This window comes from Scaptodrosophila lebanonensis, unplaced genomic scaffold, assembly GCF_003285725.1.
Source record: "Scaptodrosophila lebanonensis strain 11010-0011.00,11010-0021.00 unplaced genomic scaffold, SlebRS2 tig00000043-arrow-pilon, whole genome shotgun sequence".
In the NCBI taxonomy this organism is placed as follows: Eukaryota; Metazoa; Arthropoda; class Insecta; order Diptera; family Drosophilidae; genus Scaptodrosophila; species Scaptodrosophila lebanonensis.
In genome coordinates this window covers 11,657,927-11,683,044 of record NW_022060545.1, presented here as the reverse complement: position 1 = coordinate 11,683,044, position 25,118 = coordinate 11,657,927, and the positions used below count along the sequence as shown (strand labels likewise).

Sequence of the window (25,118 nt, the reverse complement as noted above, 5' to 3'; positions counted from 1 at the left end):
CCGACACGAAGTACCATTCTCTCCCACTCTCTCCGTTACTCTCTCATACTCAATACGAGTTTTGTAGAGACTGCAACGCAGGAGTAATGCGCAGCCAACTTTTTCGAGAGCACCAATTCCAGCCGACCAATCACAGTATTTCGTTTACTGTTGCGAAGCATATGAAGGGGAAGTGTTTGACGAGAGACAAACATTTTGTAGAACTATGAACAATTTTTTGTATAGTTTTAATGCTGCTTTTAATGCTCTACAAAATTGAGAGTCATATCGCAGCAGCAGCTGTTAAGACAAGTGGGGAAACCTTGACCGGTGATATTTGGAGACAATTGCAGCTCGCTGTTGGACTCTAATCGCTTGGTTTGGTTTTAAATTCATGCCTAACACATTTGCCATAAATAAATGTAGTGTACAAAATGAAATACAAATAAATACTAAATGAAGACGAACATAATTTGTTTTTAAAAAATTCAATTTCGCTCTTTAGGCGATATATTTTTATTGTTTTAAATTAGCTTTGTAAATAACATTATTTAATGCAAGCTGTTTCACAGCTTAACCTTTTTAACATTCATTTTAATCCCCTTATTTCATATGCAATTTGTTTCTGTGTTTCTACACACCCGGCTTTACATTTTCTGATGTTTATTTTGCTTCTGCTTGCAGTCTACAAATGTTGTCCTTTACATTTATTATTGGCTCTTTTGTGTAACATAGTCTGTTATTTATTTGTACAGCCAGTACCTTTTTAAAATTTCATTTAAGTCCTCTTCGTTTCATAAACCCTTACATTTACTTACTCTGTTACACTGCCGGCTTAACATTTCTGAAGCTTCTTCTCTTTTTGCGTAAATTCTACAAATGTTGTCCTAAGCCTTTTCAATATTACTTATTTAACATGGCATGTTAACTTCACATATATCCCCTTCATTTATGTTGCTCGAACTCTACAAATGTTGTCATAAGCCTTTTCAATCTTACTCAGCTATACAACATAGTATGTTAACTTTACATATGTATATCCCCCTCATTTATTAAGCCTTGCATTATCGCTCTGTATTTTCTACACGGTCTGGCATACATTTTCTAAAGTTTCTGCTGTTGTTGCTAAAACTCTACAACTGTTGTCCCTTCCCGTTTTATTCCTCTTTTGTCATTGTCTGTAAGTTTAACATTACATTGTTTGATTCATGATGTTTTATATGTTACTGCTCGGAGTCTGTAAACGCTGACCTTTCCGTTGGGATTAACATAGCATTACATTACATTACATTACATTACATATTTATCCCCTTCATTGCAACATTTTGTTATGCTAAGCTGATGGCATAGCATTCTCAGAAATTTCTCCTGTAATATCTACAAATGTTATCCTTACCCTTTTTTTCCTGTTGCACCCTTTACATATTAAACTAATCTCCACTTAACATTTACATATTCTCTCCTATAGTTCAATAAAAAAAATAAACCCTACAAAGGCAGCGTTGTGTTCTCGCACAACATATGCTCTCTAACCCTCCAACCGAACTCGACGTTGTCGTTTATTTTTCTCACGCTCTCCTCACACAACAGCTGTGCGCTCTCTGCGCAGCTTCGTGTGCCGCACGATAGGCGGAGCCATCGGTCCGAACGCTATAAAAACGCATACTCAGAGCGCAACGAGCTCATTTCGTGTTCGTTGCTCGTTTCGTGCAAGTCGAGAAAGCAGAAAGCAAAATTAGCAAGCAAAATTGAAATTGTGTTTCTTGAAGTAAAACCCCAAAAAAAAGGAAAGAAAAAATTAACATATTAAATCATATAAATTACATTCAAATTGATTTTGAGCCATTATCACAGTGCGAGACACTTGGTGCAACAACAACGACAACACGCTGGATTAAAGTGTTTTTGTTGATCAAAAAGCAAATCAATCAAATTAACAAAAATTGATTGAAAAGTGCGTGCATGTGCAGTGCATTAAATAATAATAATAATTATCGCAAACCAAAAACTTTTGCAAACCTCGCAACTAACCCGTAACCGGTACGACCGTGTAAAAACCGCCAAAATTCTTCTCAAAGAGCGTAAATCGATTATCTCCAAAATGAAATCCCTGACGGCTGTTTGTCAAACAGGTGCCTCCATGCCGGCCATCAATCCCAGCGGACGCATCGCCCGCCATCCACCGCATCGCGGCGACGGCGAGAATGCCGAAATGAAAATGTATTTATCCAAATTGAAGGATCTGGTGCCGTTCATGCCCAAGAATCGAAAATTATCAAAACTGGAAATCATACAGCATGTCATCGACTATATCTGCGATTTGCAAACGGAGCTGGAAACCCATCCCGAGATCAATAATTTCGATGCTGCGGCCGTGCTCAGCAACGTCGTTCATCACAATGACGACGACGAAGACGATGATGAGCATCATGCCGAGGATGATGATGAAATGGACACAGCTGTCAATACTGCAGATATCTTGGCTCTGCGTTTGGCCGCCGAACAGCAACAACAACAGCAGCAGCAGCAGCAACTATCAAAAAGTTCTAGTCCCGCCGCTCGCCTGCCTCTGACAGATCGCCAGAGCCCCAACACAATCCTACCGGCTTCGACGACAGCCTCTCTGCCACAGCAACAGCAGCAAATCATCGTGCAACATCATCATCATCACCAATCTCAGCAGCAGCAGCAGTCCAGCTTATCAACAACGGTAAGTTAAGGAGAATCAGAAACCAACAAATATTTGTGGAAATAAGGAAATGAGATGTCGACAAACATTAAGGAGATAATTTGCTTTTAAGTGACATTTGAAAACTAAACTGTTAAAAGAATTTTGAATCGAAAATTAATTAATATTGAGTGAACTTTTTTTTGCATATAATACAAACAAATTCGATTGCATGGTGATAGTCATTTTCGTTGAATATAGAAAATATTCATAGAAATGTATATATTTTTAATAAATACGATTCCAATGGGAAATAGTTTTAAATATTCTACTGAATGCTTGATCTAAATATTATCGGTCTATATTTTTGATTCCTTTTCTTCACTTCCAATAATTTTTCAATTTTTAAATGTACCCTCCAATTAGTTCCTTGGATTAGTATAAAAAGTATAAAAAAGTGTTTTATACTTTTAATATTGCTTATATGAAAATTAACCTTTGGAGGGGCACAGGCCAAGTAAATCATAGGCTATAATATATACATATGTACATATTATTCCATTGAAATTCAGTTGCGCAAGAAATGTCGAATTGTGAATGAATGAGTTGCGTTCCATATTTTTTTTATCAATCAACTTTAAAGCTTGTTTACTCTTATAAATGGGTAGGGAATTGTTGTTATTAACTATTGTATTACATTTTGCGAGGGCCACACCTACACCAATTTATTAAAATAACTTCGGTGCTGCTTTGTTTTTGTTTCCGCCTCATAAGGTCTCCTTTAGTTTTTTGCATTCACATTCACATTCGTTTCTCACATCAGAACAACACTTTCAGTTCCCGTTGTAAGTGCGCAGCTGACCATCCCTTCCAAAAAAAAAAAAAAAAAAAAAAAAAAGTGTCTCATTGCCAGCTCAATGTGTGCTTTTTTTGTAAAGTTTCCAGCGCATTTTTTGTGCTTCTTTTTTATTTGCATTGCAAATTTTGAAAAACGTCGCTGCCAAATTATACAGAAAATTAAGCAACATTTGTTGTATTGTTGTTTGTTTGTTACTTTTTCGTAACAATCGTTCGTTTCGTCGTCGTGACCTCATTTGTAAAGCAACAACAGCAACTAAAAATGCAAAACAAAAGACAAAGACGGGCAATTGTCATGTGAAGAGGAAGAAGAAGAAGTATGTATAAGCGACAGCGACCGCAGTGAAACACAAATAACTGTAAGGACGTCGCGACATCATCTCGTCGTCGCACATTTGAAATTTTTTTAGTTGCTTTCTTTTTTCTTTCTTCACGCCTGCTTCTGCTTTCGTTTCGCAATAAATCTGGCGAAATGTTACTCCATCCCTCTCCTCCCGCACTCACTTCGTGGGCCCACCAATTTCATTTCGTTTCTATAGACATTTCACGTACGTGTATGTACGTATGTATTTTTTGTTGTTTCATGTGTGCGGTTGTTGTTGTCATCGCGTTTCTTTCCCCTATTGTTGTTGCTGCTGACTGCCTGCTCTATACGTAGCTGTTAATTTTTTCTCGCGTCTTTTTGTATTATTGCTGCTGTTGTTGTTGTTTCTGCTGCTGTGATGTTTTAAATGAACACCTGCAGATACTTAAATTTATTTAACGCGTATGTGTGTGAGTGTGCGAGTGTGAGAGTCGTCTACACGCACACACAGCCTTCGTCTGTTCGGTTGTCTCGTCGCTCGCTTTGAGCTTGGAATTGGAATTTTGAAATTAGAGAATCATCCGTCAACCAAAGCTAAAAGCTGGCCAACAAAAAGTTGTGGCCGGCCTTTTATTGTTGTTGTTTTTACTTTTGCTTATTTCATTAGCGCAGTATATTTTGGGGCTCTGTTTTTTTTTTTCTTACAATGAATATTTTTTATGATTATTAATGATGCTTGTGTGTCTGCGGGCCACACAACCGAAAACGGTTATACATTTTTTTTGAGCAATACGAACAGGTAGCTGCACCAACAATAAGGTACATGTAAATGAACTTTTACTTTAAAGTTTTAGGCCTTGACGCTACTTTGGTGGTCCGTCCGCTTCAAAGCGGCAATTACATTTGCCTTAATGTATCTGAACAGGCTGTAAATGATTTTCTTTTTTGATTAATTGTGCACTAATCAGTGACCACACACATGCATATGCATACTATGTGCGCTAATTTGTTGTAATAAATTATGCTGAGCAGTGTTGGAAACCCAATTAGGCGCCATTCAAAAACTCTCCTTAGGCTGCCCACACACATAACTGAGGCGTGCACATGTAAATGTACATACATACATATGTATGTACGTATGTATGCATGTGTATGAATGCGTAGTTGCGAAAGAGGCGGAGGAGGCAAAAGAAGAACTATGTATGTAGGTACATATGTATGTAGGATACTTACATGTGTATGTATGTAATTGCATTTAAATCTAATCATATACAAGTGTTCGATTACTCAGCTTGTTATTGAACTTACCTGCAATAGAAAGAGAAACAATTTATTCGGAATACTTATTAATTTTCATAAGAAGTAATAAAACACAAATGAAAGCCACGCTTTTATTATTTTTTGTCATTTAATTTTTTATTCTTCCATGGCAGGCTGACATATTTCTTTGAATGTGTGTGTGCGTGTGTGTGTGTCACCTTTAGATTTCACAATATGGTGGGCTGTGTGTGTGTGTCTGTGCATGTTTGTGTGTGAAATTGTAAGAAGAAATGCACGTGTTCAAAATGTTCTTTATACATACATTATTTTATTCCATTTCATTTTGTGTGTGTTTTTTTGCTGTTCGTTTTTTTGTGTTTTCGTGGCGCGCAGCTGTGCGGCAGTCGCCAGTCGGTCGCCGCCTTTGCGCTTTCTATGTCCGTTCGTCCGTCAGCTGCGGTCAGTCAACATAACAACAACAAAATCTACAGTAAGACAAACAACAACAACTACATTGGCAGCTCATTTGATTTTCTTATACGGCTGGCGCTTAGTTTTGTCGCCTCTTCTTTGCCACACCACCTCCCCCTATTCTCCTCTCACACTCTATCGCACTGACCATGTATTTCTAGTGTAAAGAGGCAATGAAAACGAAATAAAATAAAATACAATTTGCTCGTAAACAAAATGACAAGTAAATTATAATATAAAAAAAAAATAAGAATCGCGCTTATAATAAATGGGCAGAAACAACAGCAAAATAAATAAATGACAGCCAACAACAAATTAATTGATAATACGTGATGTAGTCGCGGGCAGTTCGACATGCGATCAAGGGAGGGATGGGGGCAGAAGAGGCACATTTAAATAAGCTAATTATGGACGACTGAGCATGAAATGTTATTTTAATACACAAGCGAAGTATTTTAAAATTAAAATGCACGTTCGAAACAAATTGAAAACTTGGTTAAAAGCACGAACACGAATACGAATACTCATGAGAGCGAAAACAGCTCCCTTACTCGCATTTCAATGTTTTCGGTAAAAAATAAATTAAACAAAGAATATAATAAATAAATAAAGAAAAAAATGAAGCCTGCCTCTACACTCAATATTTATTGACTTGAATGATATTTTCAGGTGTCTTAAATGGGGCAGAAAGTTTGAGAGAAGAAATGTTTCCAAGTATTTTTTAAAATTACAGTCAATTTATATTCTTATTAATATTCTTTCAAAATACACTCTTTTATTTCCTTATAATTAATTCAGAACGTTAACAAGTTGCCTAATTTATATAAGTTACTTCTTAGTTTATAGAGTGTTCTTTGTACTATCATTAAAATGAGATCACGACCAAGCTCCTTAATTGAAATGAACTTTCACTCAACATAATTGTAAATGTTAATTAGCGCCCAAATACAACAACTTTAACTAATTTCTATCTCTCTTCTTCTCATTACAGCAAATGAATGCGGAGAAAGACAGCAGGCAGTCGTAAAGCAGCAGCTTCGCGCATTAATAGCTGAGGGAATAGCTACTAAAAACTTAAAAAGAAAAACTATATTTACGCATACTAATAATTATAAACAAGAAACGTGTAGTACGCAGTCAAAACTCCACTCAACTCGTGTGAAGATCTCCACAAAGTTAAAAGTTAATATAAAAAAAAAAACAACAACAATAGTAACTACAACCATTATTTAAATAGGAAAGCACTCAAAACTAGTTGAAAAGCATTTCACAACACATTTGAAAAAGAAAAATATGAAAAAGTCTAGCTTAAGATTTAGCTACGCCGCATTAAACTGTAGTATTAAAGCCTAAATAATACACACACATACACACATTATTAAGCATTAACTAAGCTATATAAATGGAAAGAAGAGGACGGAGAAAGAAAACTTGGCAAAGCTTTAAACAATTTAATTTTTCCTTTTTATTAGAAAAGCGCAATCGCGGCTTTTCACCTCGAGGATAAAGATGATGATGAATTTTTGTTTTTTATGTTTAGTTCTTTAATTAATGAAAATACATTTACAATTATTAATAATAATGAAAAACATGTTACTAATTTTTAGAAATGCAAAGCAAACGCAAACAGCAATAAATGAAAAAAGAAAGATATGAACGAATGCTACGATTTTGAATTTTTTTCCTATTAATTTTAATTTTTACAAATTCTTCCTATTATATTAATTAATTAGCCAGCCGATCGAACAACAGTAACACCAACACCACCACCAACAACATCTCAGCACGCATAAAGAACGTAAATCATTTATTTATATGCATAGTTTAAGTTTCAAAAAAATTTCCACGCACTAATTTTTTTCACACGTCCCCCCAAAAAAACCACAAACACTCTTGAGAACCTCAAAAAAGATAGAAATACACACAACTCAGCTTACAATATATAGAATTCTCCTCTCTTTAATTAATCATGAATATAAAGTATATATAAATATATATGTTCTGTGATCTGTAGCATACTTTGTACAAAGTGTTTTTAGCGTAATTATGCGTTTTTATCATTTATCATTAAAAATGGCATCAATCGAATTATTTGATTTGTTTTCAATATGAATTATAAAATATATTAACTTTCGCATAGCACGGGAGCGATCCCAAAATGTAACATACGAAAAAAGAAGATGAAAACAAAAGGAAACGCAAAAACAACAAATTCAATTTATAGCGATTACAAATAAAAATACTTGAAAAATTAAAAAAAAAAGATTGTATTTTTTATTAGCGGTCTGGAAAGGGGGTTGGGGCCCTTTAATAGGATGTAATCGAACATGTAGCATCAGCACGTTGCGGAAACTTGGTGTCATTCTAGCAACATGTTGAGTGTTGCGTAAATGTTGCTGGAATGGCAAACCCATCGAAAGATCAACGCAAGCCGTACAAAGAAGGCAAAAGTAAAAAAAACGAACTATATAGAGATTACAAATAGAAATATGTTCTTAAAAATCACTTTAAATTATAGAAGATGAAGAAGACAACTCTTGAGCTCGTTTGAAATATATTTTAGATGCTTTAATATGCGAGTGTTCCTATGACAGTCACATAAAGTATTAGTTCCTAAGTATTATTAAAAGGGATCTTTTTAATTACAAGCCAAGAAATTATCAAAGAGGATTAAATAGGATCTATGCGCAAAATATCTGCCTGTCTGACCGTAACTGGAGTACCACAGCTGAATGCTAGGACATCATATCAATACAACATCTATTCAATTTCGCATATAATTGTGCTATCTTTGGAGTTTATGAAATCGCGCATAACTTCTCGATAATTCTGGTCTACACTTGAGTCATAAAAACTATTACTTACCTGCCTATCTGTCGGTCCGTTTGTCTGTCTCTCTAGTTTGCCCAACTTCTCGAAACTCATTCAAAGGTGCTGGCTGGGCTGGCAAGAGCGCGTAACGGACGCGATGTCGCTGCCTTGCCCGGCAACAACAACAGCAACAACAACACATAACAGCCACATAAAATTATGAGGAAAACTGCTAACTATGTGAAAAACTATTTCCCATGTAAACAAGTGCAACGAATTACAAACAGCAGCAACAACAATGCCAAGCCGAACGAGTTTTTCTCACGCAGTTTGAGGCGAACCTCGAGTTCACCGCTGCCCCTGCCCCTGCCCTGTCTGTTCTTGTTGTTGTTGTTGTTGCTACTGCTGCTGCAGCTACCATTAAGGGTTTTTCCAGACTCAGGTAGAGAGGCTATGAATCGGCCCTTAGGCAAACACAACGAAGGAGACGCAAGACGCTGCACGTGTGCAGGAATCATTGGAAAATTATGAGAAATTTGTTTTGTTTGGGTTCGGTTGAAGTCTCTTTTTGGGTTTTCCCCGCCAGCTGTGCGCCCCTGTGCAAATTTTTGTTGCTGCCGCCATTAACGCTAATCATTAGCAACTGCAATGCCATTTGACCAATTGCTTAGGTTCCCCACACAACTCGGGGTCTCTGGCGCTAGTCGGTGCCAGTCTCCACTAGCACAGCCACAGCCCCTCCATTCAAATGTCAGTTTAGTAGCCTGAGCTAAAGAAAAATATATATTTTAAGAAAAAACAATAATAACACAGAATGCGGGGAAAATGCGCAAAATATCAACTTTTGTTCACATGCATTGTTTTTGCTTTTGTTTGCCGAATCAGAAGCTGCTGCGTGCACAGTGGACATTTGTTAAGAGAAATTCATTTCATTCTACTTATATGCAACACATTTGTTGCAACTCAAATATGGTTAAATGGAAAATTGTAACAAATGAAATACACTCGACATTTAAAGTCAATGTGAAGCATAAAAATGTTCACCTTCACAATTAACATAATTTTCCATATATTTTTCCTGCATTATTTTATAGTTTAAAGGTAGAGTTTTTTATACAAAATTTACTTTTGTACTCTATTCAATAGCTTAAAATATTTATTCAAACATTAATTATAACCTGTTCCCAAGTAAATTTGTTATAAAAATAACAATAAATAAGCAAAAATGCTTAAAAACTCTAAGCTTAACAAAAAATAATAATACTCGTATTAGGCAGAAATAAAAACAAAAAACAAATTTCTCATACCATTTTTGTAGAAAAGGGAAAACAAAAATGCAAAGAAAATGCAAACAAACGTAATTAAAGTACAAAAAATGAAATTAAATAAAATGTCTCAAAAATCAGTCTAATAAGATATGTAGGTCTTTAGGAAATGACAGTCGTTATCAAAAGATCATAGTTTACTTGGCACGAAATTTAGATAACGTTTCTTAAGGTGTTGGCTGGTTATTGGAACTGTTTTTGGTGTTTGTTAATACTGGGTCGGTGGACAACTCCAGACTTTTACTATTATTTTAAAATCAAGATTCTCAGTTATTGTCTGCTTTTGGGGCGGTCTTCCAATATTTGAATGACTTTCTAATATTGTTTATTTTACGAAAATATTCTGAATACACGTTTGTGTAGCTTTAGACTTAATAAATTATGTAATTGGGCAACAATTTTGGAATTTTAAAATGAAATAAAACACACAATTTTTTTGTTGCTTGCGATCATTTTATGGCATAGATAATGGAACCTGATGTCGGAATATAGGGACCACGGAGGAATTGCATCAAACATTCAAGACCAATAAAAAATGAGTATGTTTTATTTCCGCAATATTTACTGTACTAGTATTGTTTTTGGGGAGCAACGATCGCTGTTTGGTATGCGCTAATTGTTTGTCACATACTAACATCTACACAAACATATTACATAGTATGTGTGTGTCTATATATGTAAGTATGTGTAGACATGTGTGAGAGCATTTACAATGGCTGCTGTCCCATTCAATTGCTCCACGTGCACAATTAACACGCAAAATGGGCAACTCTTTGGTTTTTATAACAAATTTTTTGGGCTTTGTTTTGGATTGTGGCCGCCCGGTTTTCACCTTTTATGCCCATAGTTTGTAAGACAGTTGTTGTTTTGCGTGCTTTTTTGGGTGCGACGAAAAATCAGTGAAACTTGAATTACCATAAAAACTCGTGTAGCAGTCAACAACAACAACAACAATAATAACAATACCAACAACAACAACAGCGACAGCTGTGCCGGAAAATTTTTTGACATAATAATTGTCAAGCTGACATTTTCAACAACGCAGCTGACAGCTGAGGTAAGCCCGAGTGGAGCCGAAGTCGAGTCGAGTCGAGTGGAGTCGAATTGAGCCGAGCCGAGGCGAGCCGAACTGAGCCAACCCGAGTGGAGCGCATAAAATGAAAGCTAAGCAGCATACTAGCAGCAGAAACAACAACAACAATATTAGCAACAACAACATTTGTAGGTGCGCATAAAAATCGCATTTAATTGTGATTTTCACACGAAATACAATGCGCAGACCGCAGAGCGACAGAGCGGGAAGTGAAGAGTGAAGAGTGGTGTAGAGTGGGGGAAGGGGAGGTGCTCTCTGTGTCTGCTGTCTGACGGTAATTTGTGCAACTAGCGGTAAAAGCGTAACTACTAAACAAAATGAAAAATGAAAACCAGCCTCGATTCCAAGTCCAAGTCTCACAACTCAAAATTGCAGTCGAGACGTTTGGCGGTTTGTTTGGCTGGCGGTGCTGCTAGCGATGGTGGTGCTGGTGGTGGTGGCTTTTGGGAAACACCTGCAAACGCACCTGTTTGACTAAAAACAACACCAACAACAAATGGGAAAAAATTAAAACAAAGTCAAAGCGTCGGTAACACCAACGCCAGCAATGCGGACACGGCTGGCCAACTTTTGTTGGGGTAGTGGTAGGGGGTTTAAGTTTTCTATGCTCGGCCGCATGACTTTGTGTAATTGAAGCAGCCAAGCCAACATCAGTCGGCGCACAGTGGGCCACACCCATTCCTCCAGCTGACAAAATTAACAACGAAACTTATTTTAAAAGCAAAGGAAAACAGAACAGTCGTAGCACTGTTAAACATCTCATAAATAAGTTATTAGTTAGCCCACAGTGTCCAACACGTATTCTTTTTGCTGGCAAAATTAATAACGGAGATTATTAAAAAACCAAAGCTAACAGAAGTTTTTGTTCTTTTAATTACACAGTGAGCCATAAGCATTATTGTTGCTTGCAAAAGCTTTAACAAAAATCATTGAAAAACCTAACATAACAAAGATTTCTTAATTTGGAAGGCTTAATCAGCTGTTTTAAATGAAAATAACTATGTAAATTAAAAAGTTTGGATAATTATGTATTGTTAAGCTTTTTAAGCCCACAAGTGTAGATTTATTTTCTCTTTTGTATTTATTTCACAAAGAACTTTATTATAACCCGCTATTGATGATTTTAATTATCTTATTTTAAGTTCTTATTACTACATTTATAGGTTTATGTTGTAACAAGAGCTATTTATACTTAAAATACGTTATTTATCTGAAGTAAATTTTGCAAACATTTATTAAAATGATTTTTTTGTTTAAATCTTGATCGAAAAATAACAAGAAATTCAAGGAATTCTTCAACCGTGCCAAACCATTTGTGCACAGAATAAAAGTCAAGATTTTACTGTATTTAATAAAATGTTATCAAATATTTGGTACAAATTTTGGTCACACGTACCACTGTGCGGCGCTGGAAAAATGTTGGCCACGGCTTGGGTTCGACTTTCCAGAGCTGTTGTTGTTGGTGCTGCTGCGCCATGCGAATTAGGAAATCGAAACCGCAGCGACTTGAGTCTGAAGTCGACATACATATGTGTGTTTGCTTATAAAACATGAACTGGGGGGCAACAACAACATCAATAGCAACAACATTGTCGAGTCAGCTGCCCACCCGTTCGTCAGGTGCATAAATCGGAAGCGCACTCAGTCTGTGTTGGCTGGATGGTCGATGGATGGTCGGTCGACTGTCCATAGTGGGTTGCCGTTCATGGCTCTATCAGCTGCTCGATTGCGTGTTTTCTTCATTTTTATTGTTGTTTTTTTTTTGCCTGCCACGGAAGTTGCACATTTTAAAGAAACTGAGATTGCAAAAGCAGTGCAATTATGGAGGCATTGCTAGGGAATAGGGTTAGGGCTAGGGCCAAGTGTTGACTATACAGACACGAAGTGGTCAAGGTGCTGGTCAAAATGATGAGACTTCTGATTTTTATTGTTTATTATTGAAAGAGTCCCCTCATACTTATTTAAAGAGTCAGAGAATAAGTGCTCAACCACTCTTTGTTTTCTAGGTCTGATTCTAATCAACCGGTACTTCTTTTCAGCTTAGCTCTTTATACATTCTCAAATTTTGGTATCTCTCAACGTATACTCGAATCTTCTTTTCTGAAGTCGTTTAATAAGTAACACATTATGTGTAATAGTTATGAAAATAACAACTACAGTTAGGGTCAGATCAAAACTGAAAGGGTTACAAATATTACACATAATTATCCATAAACTCTCGCTTATATCTTGCTTATACTTTTAAACAAAGTTTGATGAAACCAAAAAGATCGATTCCAAGGAATACCATAAAAATGAATTCGAAAAGATTAAAAACTATCAAATAAAAATATTTATTTTATTTTATTTAGAATATCAATTATATAATATAACTTAACATGTACCATAACTAATCAATATTTATTTATCGCTTTATTTAAACATAAGGTTTTACAGCGATTCTGTTCATTGTTCAGCATCAGGACCAATCTAGATCTGTTCCCTAAATGCAGATCTGTGTAGATCCAGAAAAATGTTAGTTATTACGTAATGCCTTTTTTTTCCTGATAATAATATTTTTCTATTCTATATAATTTCTAATAAGAATACTAACTGACGATTCTACAATCAAAGCTCTCCTCTGCCTTCTTATGCCCCCATTCTTTCCCCCATTAATAGGGCATATTGCGTTATTAAAAAAATGCTGCCTTTGGCCACACTGGCTCTAGAGTTGGTGTTGAGCTATGGCTGTGGCTACCAGCTGTCAGTTTTGAGTGCATTTGTACTCGAAATCGACAACCCAAAATTTGCAACTGCATTGATTTCCGCTGCGTCAGCGCAGTGTATGCCAAAATTTCCATGGATTTTTCCTTTGTTGTGGCAAGCGTCGAGACACACAGCATGGACAGCAATATCGTACCTATACATATATGAATGTGCATATACTCGTACTTATGTACATACATATATATAGAGGCATGTTTTTCCTAATGACAGAGCCACAACAATGCGGATTTGGAGGTGCGGCTCTTGGCCAACTGACCGGTCTGGGCTGACATTTGATCGAAAGGCAGGCTGCCGCGGAAGCTCGGCCATATGTCCCAGACTTGATTTCGTGTTGATTGAAATGGCCAAAATGTGAAGTGCGGCAGCAGCAGGAAGTTGGACAGTTTCTTGGCAGTGGGAGGTGGAAATGGCCTAAGGCCGTTGGCAGTTGGCTATTGACTGTTGGCCGCTGGTCACTGCGGCGAGTGTCAAAATCTAAATTAAATAGAATTATGCATTTTTCTTATCGACTGCCGCAGCGTGCGGCAATTGAATTGTTTTGGCCAAAGGCTCTAACTGCTGCCGCAGTAACTTACTGCCTCGTGTTGACTAATGCGCCACCAAAGTTGCCATGATTGATATTTTGTGCAACGATTTGTGGCCGCGCTACGCAGCAGCGAAAACTAAGCTAAATAACAAATATATTCGAAAGAGTTATCATTAGTTTCGACGAATCACTATACCCTGCAATCTTATTCATTTTGGAAATTGTTTGCCTCATTTTCAAATTCTTTTTATCGATCGTAAATAAAAAGGTTCCGACCTATAATACTTACATATAATTCCACATGCTTAGCACTGGGGAGTGAAAGCTACACTATATTTTACCTGCTTCTATAACAGCTATATATAATAGTTGGGTCATATAATTTCTATTAATTCTGCTAACTGCTATATAGGTAACATTTCTCCTATGCCCTTTTATCCCATTTGCAGGGAAAATTATGTATTTTAAGAAAATTGTGCCCTTGGTGTTGACTTAATAAATCGAAATTAATAAGATCCTCAACTCAAATGTAAATATTCACTTGAAAACTCAGTTCACGGAATCTACTGAACCCATGGAAAATATCAGCCATACTCGTATATAATAACGAAATAAAGTGGAACATTTTGGATATCATTTCTTAAAAACAAACTTCTTGAAACCAATTTGTTCTGCTGTCTATAATTGTAACTTGAAAAATATTTGTAATTGAAAGATGACACAATTTAGGGATTTTAAGGGTAACTAGAAGTACAATTTTATGATATTGGTATTTTATGGCCTTAGCCGATACACTCTTAATGGGTGAAAAATATTGTTAATGGAAACTTGTACTCATTTTTTTTTACAATAAATTAGTTATAAGACTGGGCTCCCTCAGGCCTTACCCAATACACTCCTAATAGAAAGAAAATATTAGTATTTGGAAATTATTTCAATTTTGCTTTCAATTCGTTTTAAGAATGAGACTCCATGTCGTACTCCCTTTCATTGAATACCTTTCTGACAAAGCCAACATGCCCTATAACTTTGGCTGTAGGGTATTAATAAAAGCCAACAAACAGCTGCTGCAAGCGAATGCATTGGAAAAGCAAAGCCGACGTTGATAAATGCCATCCCACGCCTTAGCTTAGAGACCAAAGACGAAAGACCCAACAAGAGCAAGCCACCAACCAAGTAGCCAAGTAATCGGCTATTCGAGTATCCGAGTAGCCGGGGAGACCAGCCAGGGACGCTGATTCGACCAACCAGTGTGGCATTTGTTCGTTTCATTCATTTCGTTTTGCTAATTGATTCATTGATCTTGGCGATATCCAGGCACTGGACGGTTGCTTGGTCGGTCGGTTGGTCGGTTGGTCGGTTATGGCTAAAAAGCTCGTAAAATAATTCTTGTTCGTTCAGCTATTGTTGTTGCTGTTGTTGTTGCATTCATTTGCACGCCTGTCCACTTGGCCGTCAATTGCGCACAAAGACATTATTAGCCGTCTAGGAATTCAATTCAATTGTTGGACCCACAATAACAACAACAACAACAACTGTCTGCTTGCAACTTGTGTCTGGTTTGGGGTTTGGTTTTATTCGAGTTTTTAGCAATTTGTTAAATTGACAAAAACTTTGCGATAAACTTTTGGGCACGTTATGAAATTCAATAAATTTTTTGGCCACGGTACCGATATTTTTTTTAATGTTCCTTATCGCTGTCGAAAATCAAGAAAATACAAATTCTATTTAAGATACAAACGCGTGCTATTTGCTTATGGCGCTTGATCGATAACAGATATGGAGTGCAAAGAAAGATAAATGGCAAGTTAATTGGATTTTTGTGCTTTGCCCACATTAGCAGACAATTTTGGTTTTTTTTTTTTGGGGAGTGGAGGGGGATTGGGGACTGGGGCGTGGTTGGCCCGGCCCGGCCACGCCACATCCAGCACTGCGCTACGTTTGATCTTTATCTGACAATATGCGACTTGGTGCACCGATATGGCCGGCCGGCTGCTCTAAAGCGATTGCGATCTTTGTCGCCGCTTCGATCGCATCGCTCAAAACCTTAAAGCCGCATACACAGAGAGCCGAAAAGCAAATTAAAATTGCAATCAATGAAAATCAACGAGCATGTCAGTCGGCCACAAGTTGCAGTTGTGTGCGCCTATTGCCACAAGCAGCAGCCAACACTATGCAGGTCATCCCAATAGCTTTGTTTTTGAAATTCTATCAATTCGAAGGAGCTGGCTCGTGTGAATGTATCGATGAATCAGTATTATTTGTCGATATTTTAATGAACATTTCCAGCGATCATTTACTGGGACTATCGGTGCTAAAATTGAAGGACTCATAATTGTTTGATTAAAAACAGCTAGATTGCCAAAAAATAAAGCTAAAAAATGCTCAATCCAAGGCAAAATAAGCTAAAAAAAAGAAGACGGCTTTAAAAACACTATTTTCTTGGTTAAATTTAAGGAAATACATATCTGTTTTAATGTTTTCATATTAATTCTATATCCTTAATTCATAATTTATAATAATCATATGAGATTCTTGTAAAAAAAAGGTAGAAAATTCACATTAAAATCAAGCTAAAAATTCTACAGTTGTTCATCTAAACTCACAGCCTCTTCGTCAGGATAATTTTGGTGTTACTTAAGTCCGTATCTTAAATTGAAAATTAATTAATATAATTATAATATTATATAATATTGTTTTTTTTTGCTTACAAAAACCTAATTTAAGCATAAAATTGAGTTAAGCGTATTTAAATTCATCCCATTTCTTACTTTGGATTTAACTAAGTTCACCTTCGAAAACACTTTGTTTATACACTTTAGACATATCTTAACGTAGCGAAGAAGAACAAAACGTCTTATGCTAGAGCCTGGAGGTGATTTTGATAGATTTTATTATCGAAAGTCGTTTATCACTGCTTATATTCATGATTTTAAGTGTTGACAAAAATAAGGAAAAAAATATATGGTAAAAATAAAAGTAAAGCTAGAAAAAGGCTAAATAAATTTTTTTCAAGCTGGAATTCCCGCAACCCGTTATTTTCGAATTTTTCTCGCGCACTGGAGCCAGATCTAGCGGGAAAAAAGCTAAAATGACAGCAGTGGGACCCACAGAGCCCTTTAATTTCGCTGCCACGGGTTGGTAAGATCGATCAAAAAAGAAATTTTGATGCATTTAAAAAATAACTAATGCATATGATCAAAGAAAAAACTTGAACAAATCCAACTCAGATCCATTTTAAGGCGAAAAAGTGCGTCATAATAATAAATGTGTAGTCGACTTTACTGCCTACGCCCTTGGTTAGGATCGAAAAGTTTCATATTGATTTGTCATACCAGACTGAGCTCAGCCAAGTATATAGAAATTCGTTTGAAAGTACACCCCACAATGTGAGTTTTCTCTTGATAAAAGCATGACAGAGATTAAAAAGTTGTCAATGTAATAATTTTTCCAACCCAGGACAGATCTTAAATATGGATTAAGGATTTCAAGAAAGGAAAAATTTACTCTAGTTCTTAGTTTAATTTAAGCTGATCTGATGGCTTATTTTTTCTGTTGTTAAAGGACTGACTGTTCTTATACTATTTGTTTTGTTTTGAAATATCATTTAATTCCTTAACTAATAAAAGTATGAAGAATTTAATGATGTCTTCGAATTGATGACACAGCACCATATTTTTGTTTAGAATGCAATTAGCAATTTGCATTTTGAATTGTAGAAATAAGACTTTTTTATTTTTGAGAACTAGAGCAATTTTCTAATTAGTTGAGCCGGACTGTATAGGCCGCCCGGCACTTTGAGTTCGGCTTCAAGGCAACTTCCGTCGCACATTTGTCATGGCATGTCAAAGTGCCGCAGAAAGAGTTGAGCCTCGGGCTGCGGTTGGAGCTCGAGTTGGAGCTGTGGAGCTCAGTTGGAGTTGCTGCTCAGTCGAAAGATGCCCAAAAATGGGTGACAGACTGCAGGCAACGAACGTTTGCGCTGTTGGCAACGTCTTTGGCCAACTTTGGGACAACTTGGCATATAATTTACGATTATGCGATGCCAAAAAGAAGCGCTTTGATTTAGGTTCGACTTGCCGCCGCCAATGCGAGTACTTAGCTTATAACTTATGAGCTGTCCACGACAACTGTCCACCATACTACTCGTACTATCGGAGAGCTCTGCAGGCATGCATGCAGAGTCTGTCAGTTGCATCTGATTGTTCGACTGTCCGACTGTTCGACCGTCTGATGAACGCACTGACTGTTGTGGCAGGAGAAAAAGGCTGATTGCTGAATAAGTGCGCAAATTAAAGACATTGACAAGCGGCCATAAAATGGGAACCCCCCTCCGCACACAGCCATCCGACTCTGTCGTATGATTTGGCCAAAAATTTACGTTGACATTAAGAGGCAAGTCTCGGGCAAGAAAGCCAAGCACCTTTTGCCATTTTTATGACGCGCTGCCTAATTATTTTATATGAGCGAAAAATTGCATTCCATATAAGCGGACCAGCCAAACAGATGATAATTTATGAATTGCTGTGACTACCAACTACCTCGACTGCCGTTGTTGTGGGCAGATGCCGCAGCGTTTGGTGTTGGCATCGCGTTTGGGTGCGCCCCAAGTGCCTGCCTCTTGAGGCGACGACGCCACCGCCTTTTTGGCTGTCGATATGAAAATTTGTTTGTCATAAATATTATTTTTCACGCCGCCAGTTGCAGTAGCAGTAGCTGTGGATGGATGCAGCAGCAACAACAACAACAGCTGCTGAAAGGCCGCCAACGCAGTCAATCGACAACTCTGCCAACGAGTAGCGAAAATTTGGCAACTTTGTCGCCTGCGTTGCTGCCTCATTGGCGGCGTCACTCACACGGCTAGCGTTACGTGTTTCAACTTTATATATAGAGTATATGCTTTGAATATAGTTTCAATGTTGGGTAGATATCTTTAAAAGGAACGAAGTTGTTATGGAAAAATAGCCTATAGTTTCTAAAGCTCTTTTATATGTATAGTAACCCAATCCGTTTCTGAAGTCGCTATACGAGTAGTACCAATAAATTTTTCCCCTATTTGGTTTCAATATCTGTATAAATTAAAAATTTTTAATTATTTGAGGAACCATTTGACATAAAAACTGGTTGAAATAGCTTTACAAATAAAGATGGATGATATAGCCGATATTTTCTTCTTTTCCATTGCAAATAAACTAAGATTAGAAATCCATGTTCCAGCTGTTTTTGTTTCTGAAAAATATTCAGATTTTTGCCGTTGCTTGTGTGGAATCAAAAGTTGTTTGCAATTGTTTTATATATGGCGATGATTTACAGGCGTTAATACAATTATATCTGGCAAATAATGTTGTATTGCAATATTAATCAGTTGTGTGCAACTTTATATAAAGTGGCTTATCAAGACTTCTTCTAACATTACGAATTTCTTAGAATTTTTCCTCTCAGCAGCCGGGTACAGATTACTACGAACTAATTCTCATGTGGAATTTTGATTATGAATTACGAATCGCTAATCGTTCTGGGAAATACGGAAATACAAACGGACAAAAAACTGCCCATTCCGGGAGAAGCATTATTCGGACATAAGTTGAATCGAAGGTCAAGTACAATTTAAATATATTTGAAATTAAATAGCTTCTAGCTATTAGTGGCTTTAACAGAAGGAAGAGAGCAGGTGGAAACAATTATTATAATCTGAGATCGTTAGGGATTATGGAATGCAGAGTTCGTTCTGCATATTGAGAAAAGTAAAGGGGAAAATGATATTGTTTGTCTGCAGGAAACTGAAAAAAAAGAGGCCACCTAAATGGGACGACCTAAAAATCATCTTAATGACCGGAAGATAAATATTTCCTAATTTTCCAATTTAAATTCAACGTTTTTTTCAGTTATATATTAGTCCCATCTTATTGTATAGATATATGTACATATATTAAGGAATGCATATGGCTGGTCACTTGCTTTGAGCAATACTCGAAAACATTAGAGAAGAATTCAGTACTTAGTCTTCTAAGCAGATTTTTCTCTTTTCGCCTAGAACGTTTTCTCTAAACCCTAGGGTCTTCAGTCATCGTAGAACGTTTTCTCTAACTCTAGGATTTTCAATCGTCTTTAGTAGTTATTGCTTCTTCTCTTTTCGCCTAAAACGTTTTCTGTAAACTATAAGATTTGTTAGCCCTGTTTTCCGTAACCAATCATCTTCAGTAGTACTGTTGAAGGACTTCAAACCTTTTCAAAAACTAAGCCACCTGTTAGCAGTGTTTTCAATTGCAATAGAACAATTAAATACTTGCAATATCTCGGTGTATTGATCATGATGAAGGTTCTCTGGTGATGCATCTGATAAATACTTCAATCAGCCGACTCGTGTGGGTACTGAGAATGATGATGACATTACATTTGCATAATCGAATTTATATGGAAATAAGCGAAGGAATTTAAGTTGAGAGACATATTTCATCACAAAATGAATACATTTTTCAGTTAATAAGCAAAGAAACAAGCAACAAGTTCTACGCTGACGACGTTACTCTCTAGAGTGTAATTGCTCATATAATTTCATATTTTTGCGCCTCCGGCCATTGCTGATCTGTTGTCTCGAAACCCGTCTAATTAAAGTGCAGAGTGTTCGAAAAAGACAACAAAGACACACCTTGCCGAAGCCTGCTCGATTCGCAATCGTTGGCCAAAAATCTCATTAACGCGGCCAAATGCTAAATGAAGCTTGGCCAATTAATAAAGAAGCGTGAAATTGAATTTCCCTTTATACATACGAGTATATTGCTTTGCTTTTTGTTCATGCGAAAATTTCACACCCAGGCCCCAAAAAGGGGCTTAATGCCTGCTGGCCAACTACTTGGACTCTGAAGCGCAGCAAGAACAAAAGCTGCGAAAAGTAACAGCATATAGGGCCGAAATGCGTGGAGACTCACAGCAACACTGCAACAACAACAACAACAGCGACAAGCAGACAAAATGCAGGTGTGGTTGGCTATTAAAACTCAATCTGAAATTCAAATCGTAATATAATACGCGTTGCCGTCCAACGAACAAAGGCTGGCACTGCAAAAAGTTGAACCTTGAGAGTGCTGTTTTGCCCAAAACCAAAACAAAAAGAAAACACAAAAACTATTCACACACACACACACACACTTAAGTACATTTAACAAAAATCAAAGGCCAAGAATTTCTTAGGCACATTTTGGCCAAAACGAATGGAGGACCAGTCCGAGACCGAGTCGGACGCTATCTTTGCGTTTGATCGGCGACTCATCGCAGTCGCAGTCGTAGTCGATTCTCGGTTCTCATTTCTCAGTTCTCGGGCTGTGCCCCGCAAGGAATTCTTTCAATTTATTTCGTTTTATGCTTCGCTTTGGCCAAAAGATCCTTTGGGCGCACAACGCGCACCGCATTTCAATTCAAAAAAGGCAACGACGATGGCGACGAAGATCTCTGCACGTGCAACCAAAAATGAAGCCCAGCTCTCGAGTTGTTGTTGTTGCTGTTGCCATTGCCATTGCCGTCGTCGCCTGCCTTTGAGCCGAGATTGAAATTTGTTGAACACTTGCGTGGCATGCATTTTTGTTTCTTGTTTTGCTTTCTTCTTATACCCTTTCGAAAGGCGGTTTCATGCGTTTCTTATGCAAGTTTTTAGGGGAAGCTTACATTTTGTTAACATTATTTGCATCTCAGGAGTGATGTTTTGCTTTTAGGTTTACAAGCTTAAAGTTTGTTTTTTTTTCCATCTTCATTAAAAACATGAAAGACATATTGAAGGATATTCTTAAGTTTTGTTAGAATATTTTAAGTGGCAACATATTTGAAAATATACACACTTTTTTTTGATATAAATTATTTTTGTATCTGGTTTTGTTTCTTCTTATACCCTTTCGAATGGGGGTTTCATGCGTTTCTTATGCAAGTTTTTAGGGGAAGCTTACATTTTGTTAACATCATTTGCATCTCAGGAGTGATGTTTTGCTTTTAGGTTTACAAGCTTAAAGTTTGTTTTTTTTTTTCCTTCTTCATTAAAAACATGAAAGACATATTGAAGGATATTCTTAAGTTTTGTTAGAATATTTTAAGTGGCAACATATTTGAAAATATACACACTTTTTTTTGATATAAATTATTTTTGTATCTGGTTTTGCTTTCTTCTTATACCCTTTCGAATGGGGGTTTCATGCGTTTCTTATGCAAGTTTTTAGGGGAAGCTTACATTTTGTTAACATTATTTGCATCTCAGGAGTGATGTTTTGTTAACATTATTTGCATCTCAGGAGGGATGTTTTGCTATAAGGTTTACAAACTTAAAGTTTGTTTTTTTACTTCTTTATGAAAAATATGAAAGAAATATTGAAGGATTTTCTTAAGTTTGGTCAGAATATTTTAAGGGGCAACATATTTGTCACACATTTGAATATACATGTATACAAAATTTGTTGGATATCAATATTTTTCATATTCCCATCATCCGATCGTCTCAGTCCCCACTCCCTCCACACACCTCTACCTCTTTCTGTGTATACAAGAGCATACTTGACTGTCTTCGTCCTTTCTAATAACCTCCCCATCCCAAATTTCTCTCAATACAAAAATATGCATCATAAATCCCAATGTGTTACCGCTGTAGTGAGTATTTATCCTTTTCGACTCTCCCAATACTCTTTGTGCCTTCCTCTCTCTTTCTGAAGATACCATAGAAGACCGTTTCAATTCTTCTCAGTTTCTTTCTTTCTATATGTATATCGCTCTGTACATCGATATGCTTTATAGACCCCTACTGTGCTATAGTCAATGACTTCGTCTCAGTCACTCAATATATTTTAGTATTTAGCCCACATTTACCAAATATAACATTATTTCATTTTGAAAATTTCGGTTGTGTTCAAATCTAATCTATTTTGTTTTTATTTTCATTGCAATCTAAATGTTAACACTACATTTTAAGACATTATTCTCTTTTAAGCACTTTATTTAAGCACTAATGTAATTAAAGATCAGTCATTAAACAAATAAGTTGAGAAATATATGATTATATCAAAGAGTATTTCAGCTGCACCTAGGAGTATGTTTAAGTTTACTTTTTGTTTTTGGGTTTGTTCTTTGGGTTTTGTGTGTGTGGCTTGTTTTTTTGGGGTTTGGCTGCGCTTCCCTTTGACGACTTTTATTAATATTTGGGGCTCGACTGGCAAACAAAAGCGTTGGGCTTCGAGTTTCTTGGAATTTTGCTTTGCAGCTCAACACCGAGTAGCGAACTTCGGCTCGACATCAACAGCCTCAGTTTCAGCTTCAACTTCAGCTTCATTTTGGAGTTGTGCTTTGGTATTTTTGAAGACAAATCATGCCCCAAAGTGCTCAGATTCGTCTGTCGTCTGTTGCACGATTTGTGTGGCTTCTTTCTTTTCATATTTTTTTGTTTTTGTTTTTGGTCAGATAGTAGGGCAGACATTATAGCTTGGGGGCAGTTTCTTCTTCGTTTGGTTTGGCTTTTTCGTCCGATCAAATTAAGTTATAATTTTCGATCTTTGGGCAGTAGTCGTCTGTAGCTTGTTGTCTGGGTGGTCGCTATTTGCATTTAAATTGCAAACAAATCATTCTGGCATTTTGATTTACTGTGGAAACTCTGCACAGTGCGGCAATTAGTCGTGGCCCCAAAGCGGAAGTTGCCACCAAAACAGAAGCCATGTGTATGCGTCAATCCGCAGCTTCCAGATGCCAGTTGCTGAAAAATTGTCATCATCATCGTCTTCTTCTTTGTAATGATTATTATACAAGTATGATAGTCATTATCGTGGCCTTCATCTCTTTCTTTTTTCGTGGGTCTGTGACTCTGACACACAATATTTTGGTAAGCCAACAAACTTTCATGAAAGCCGGAAAATGAGGTGCGTTCGCCGGCAAGATAAAGAACCCAACAACGCCAACGTCAACCTCGCAAGAATGCCACAATTCATAAAGCCAGAGAGATGAGGAATGAAAAAGACAACAACAACAACAGCAACAACGAAAATCACAAACAATTCTACCACTTGGCAACGAACATCACGTACTGGCGGCATCATTAGCCAGACAAACAGTCAAGCCATTCAGCCCGACCACGCACCATGGGATCAAACAGTAAATTATGAAATAAAATAAGAAAGCAAGACAAATTTATTTAAAAATATTTTTTTTAAATGGAAGACAATGACCAATTTACAGCAATTGACGAACAGACTTCACCGATAAATATTTTTTGAAATTTATTATGAATTTAACTTAATATTATGAACTAAATATTATTAAGTGGTATTATCTTTAATCGAACTATGCCCCATTTAGTCACGAATACGATAGATTATGTAGCGTGTACACGTATAATACTTGGGGTACTTTTTGATTCCAAATTGAACATTAATCTCTACTACTATAACTAGGATCAAGGGTGTACTTCGATTTATCAAACGTTGGTCCATTTTAGTTACTCTGTACAAGTAAAATTCCCTCATGTGTTTGGATCCACAGTATACTTGGAACGTATTGAGTTTTTTCAGAAGCAATTCTTACTTTTTGGTCTACTTGGATTAAGCTGGAATCTCAACCGTTGTATACCAGGTTTTTACTTCTAAACTTCCCATCATTGTCAATACGTAGAACTGTTCATAGTGTTGGTTTTCTCCGGAAGCTTATTATCTCTCGAAGGCTTTCGATTCTATGAAATCTCTAATCCCCTAGGGCTGAGAGTTGTTCTATCACTCAAGCCAAGGATTTCAAAAAATGGGAAATAGCTGATTATAGTAATTAGTTGCATCGGTATTTTTAGAAATACGGTATTAAGTAACATTTCCACAACACTATGTAATGCATAATTCTTTAAATTCAATCAGAGTAACATAATAAAGCGTTGATTGTTGTTGATTTGTTCAACATTCGTAGGAAAATAATCTCTAATCAAGAATTTCAGATGACACTTGCTTTTCTTACGAACTTTCTTTCTCAAATGAACTATCAGTTTTCGAGTTTGTCGGCAATCTGGTTGAATCTTTTTCACTTATAGTTGCCATTAATCTTGAATAAAC

At 36.7% G+C, this 25,118-nt stretch overlaps 1 protein-coding gene and 1 long non-coding RNA gene across 2 annotated transcripts in view; one reads left to right on the top strand and one right to left on the bottom strand.

Moving 5' to 3' along the window:
* Nucleotides 1-25,118, bottom strand: part of LOC115622891 — a 120,976-nt gene that overhangs the window by 58,769 nt on the left and 37,089 nt on the right. The gene's annotated exons all lie outside the window — the stretch shown is intronic.
* On the top strand, nucleotides 1,696-6,826 carry LOC115622890 (protein extra-macrochaetae). Its single transcript, XM_030516993.1, has 2 exons — nucleotides 1,696-2,689; nucleotides 6,532-6,826. The coding sequence occupies exons 1-2, from the start codon at nucleotides 2,081-2,083 to the stop codon at nucleotides 6,565-6,567; spliced, it is 645 nt and encodes a 214-aa protein (XP_030372853.1). The 5' UTR covers nucleotides 1,696-2,080; the 3' UTR covers nucleotides 6,568-6,826.

What these genes read in the sequence shown, in the direction of transcription:
- LOC115622890 (XM_030516993.1), top strand. Translation starts at nt 2,081, where the DNA reads ATGAAATCCCTGACGGCTGTTTGTCAAACAGGTGCCTCCATGCCGGCC. An exon ending in AGTCCAGCTTATCAACAACG is followed by an intron (nt 2,690 to 6,531) that starts GTAAGTTAAGGA and finishes TTCTCATTACAG; the next exon opens with CAAATGAATGCGGAGAAAGA.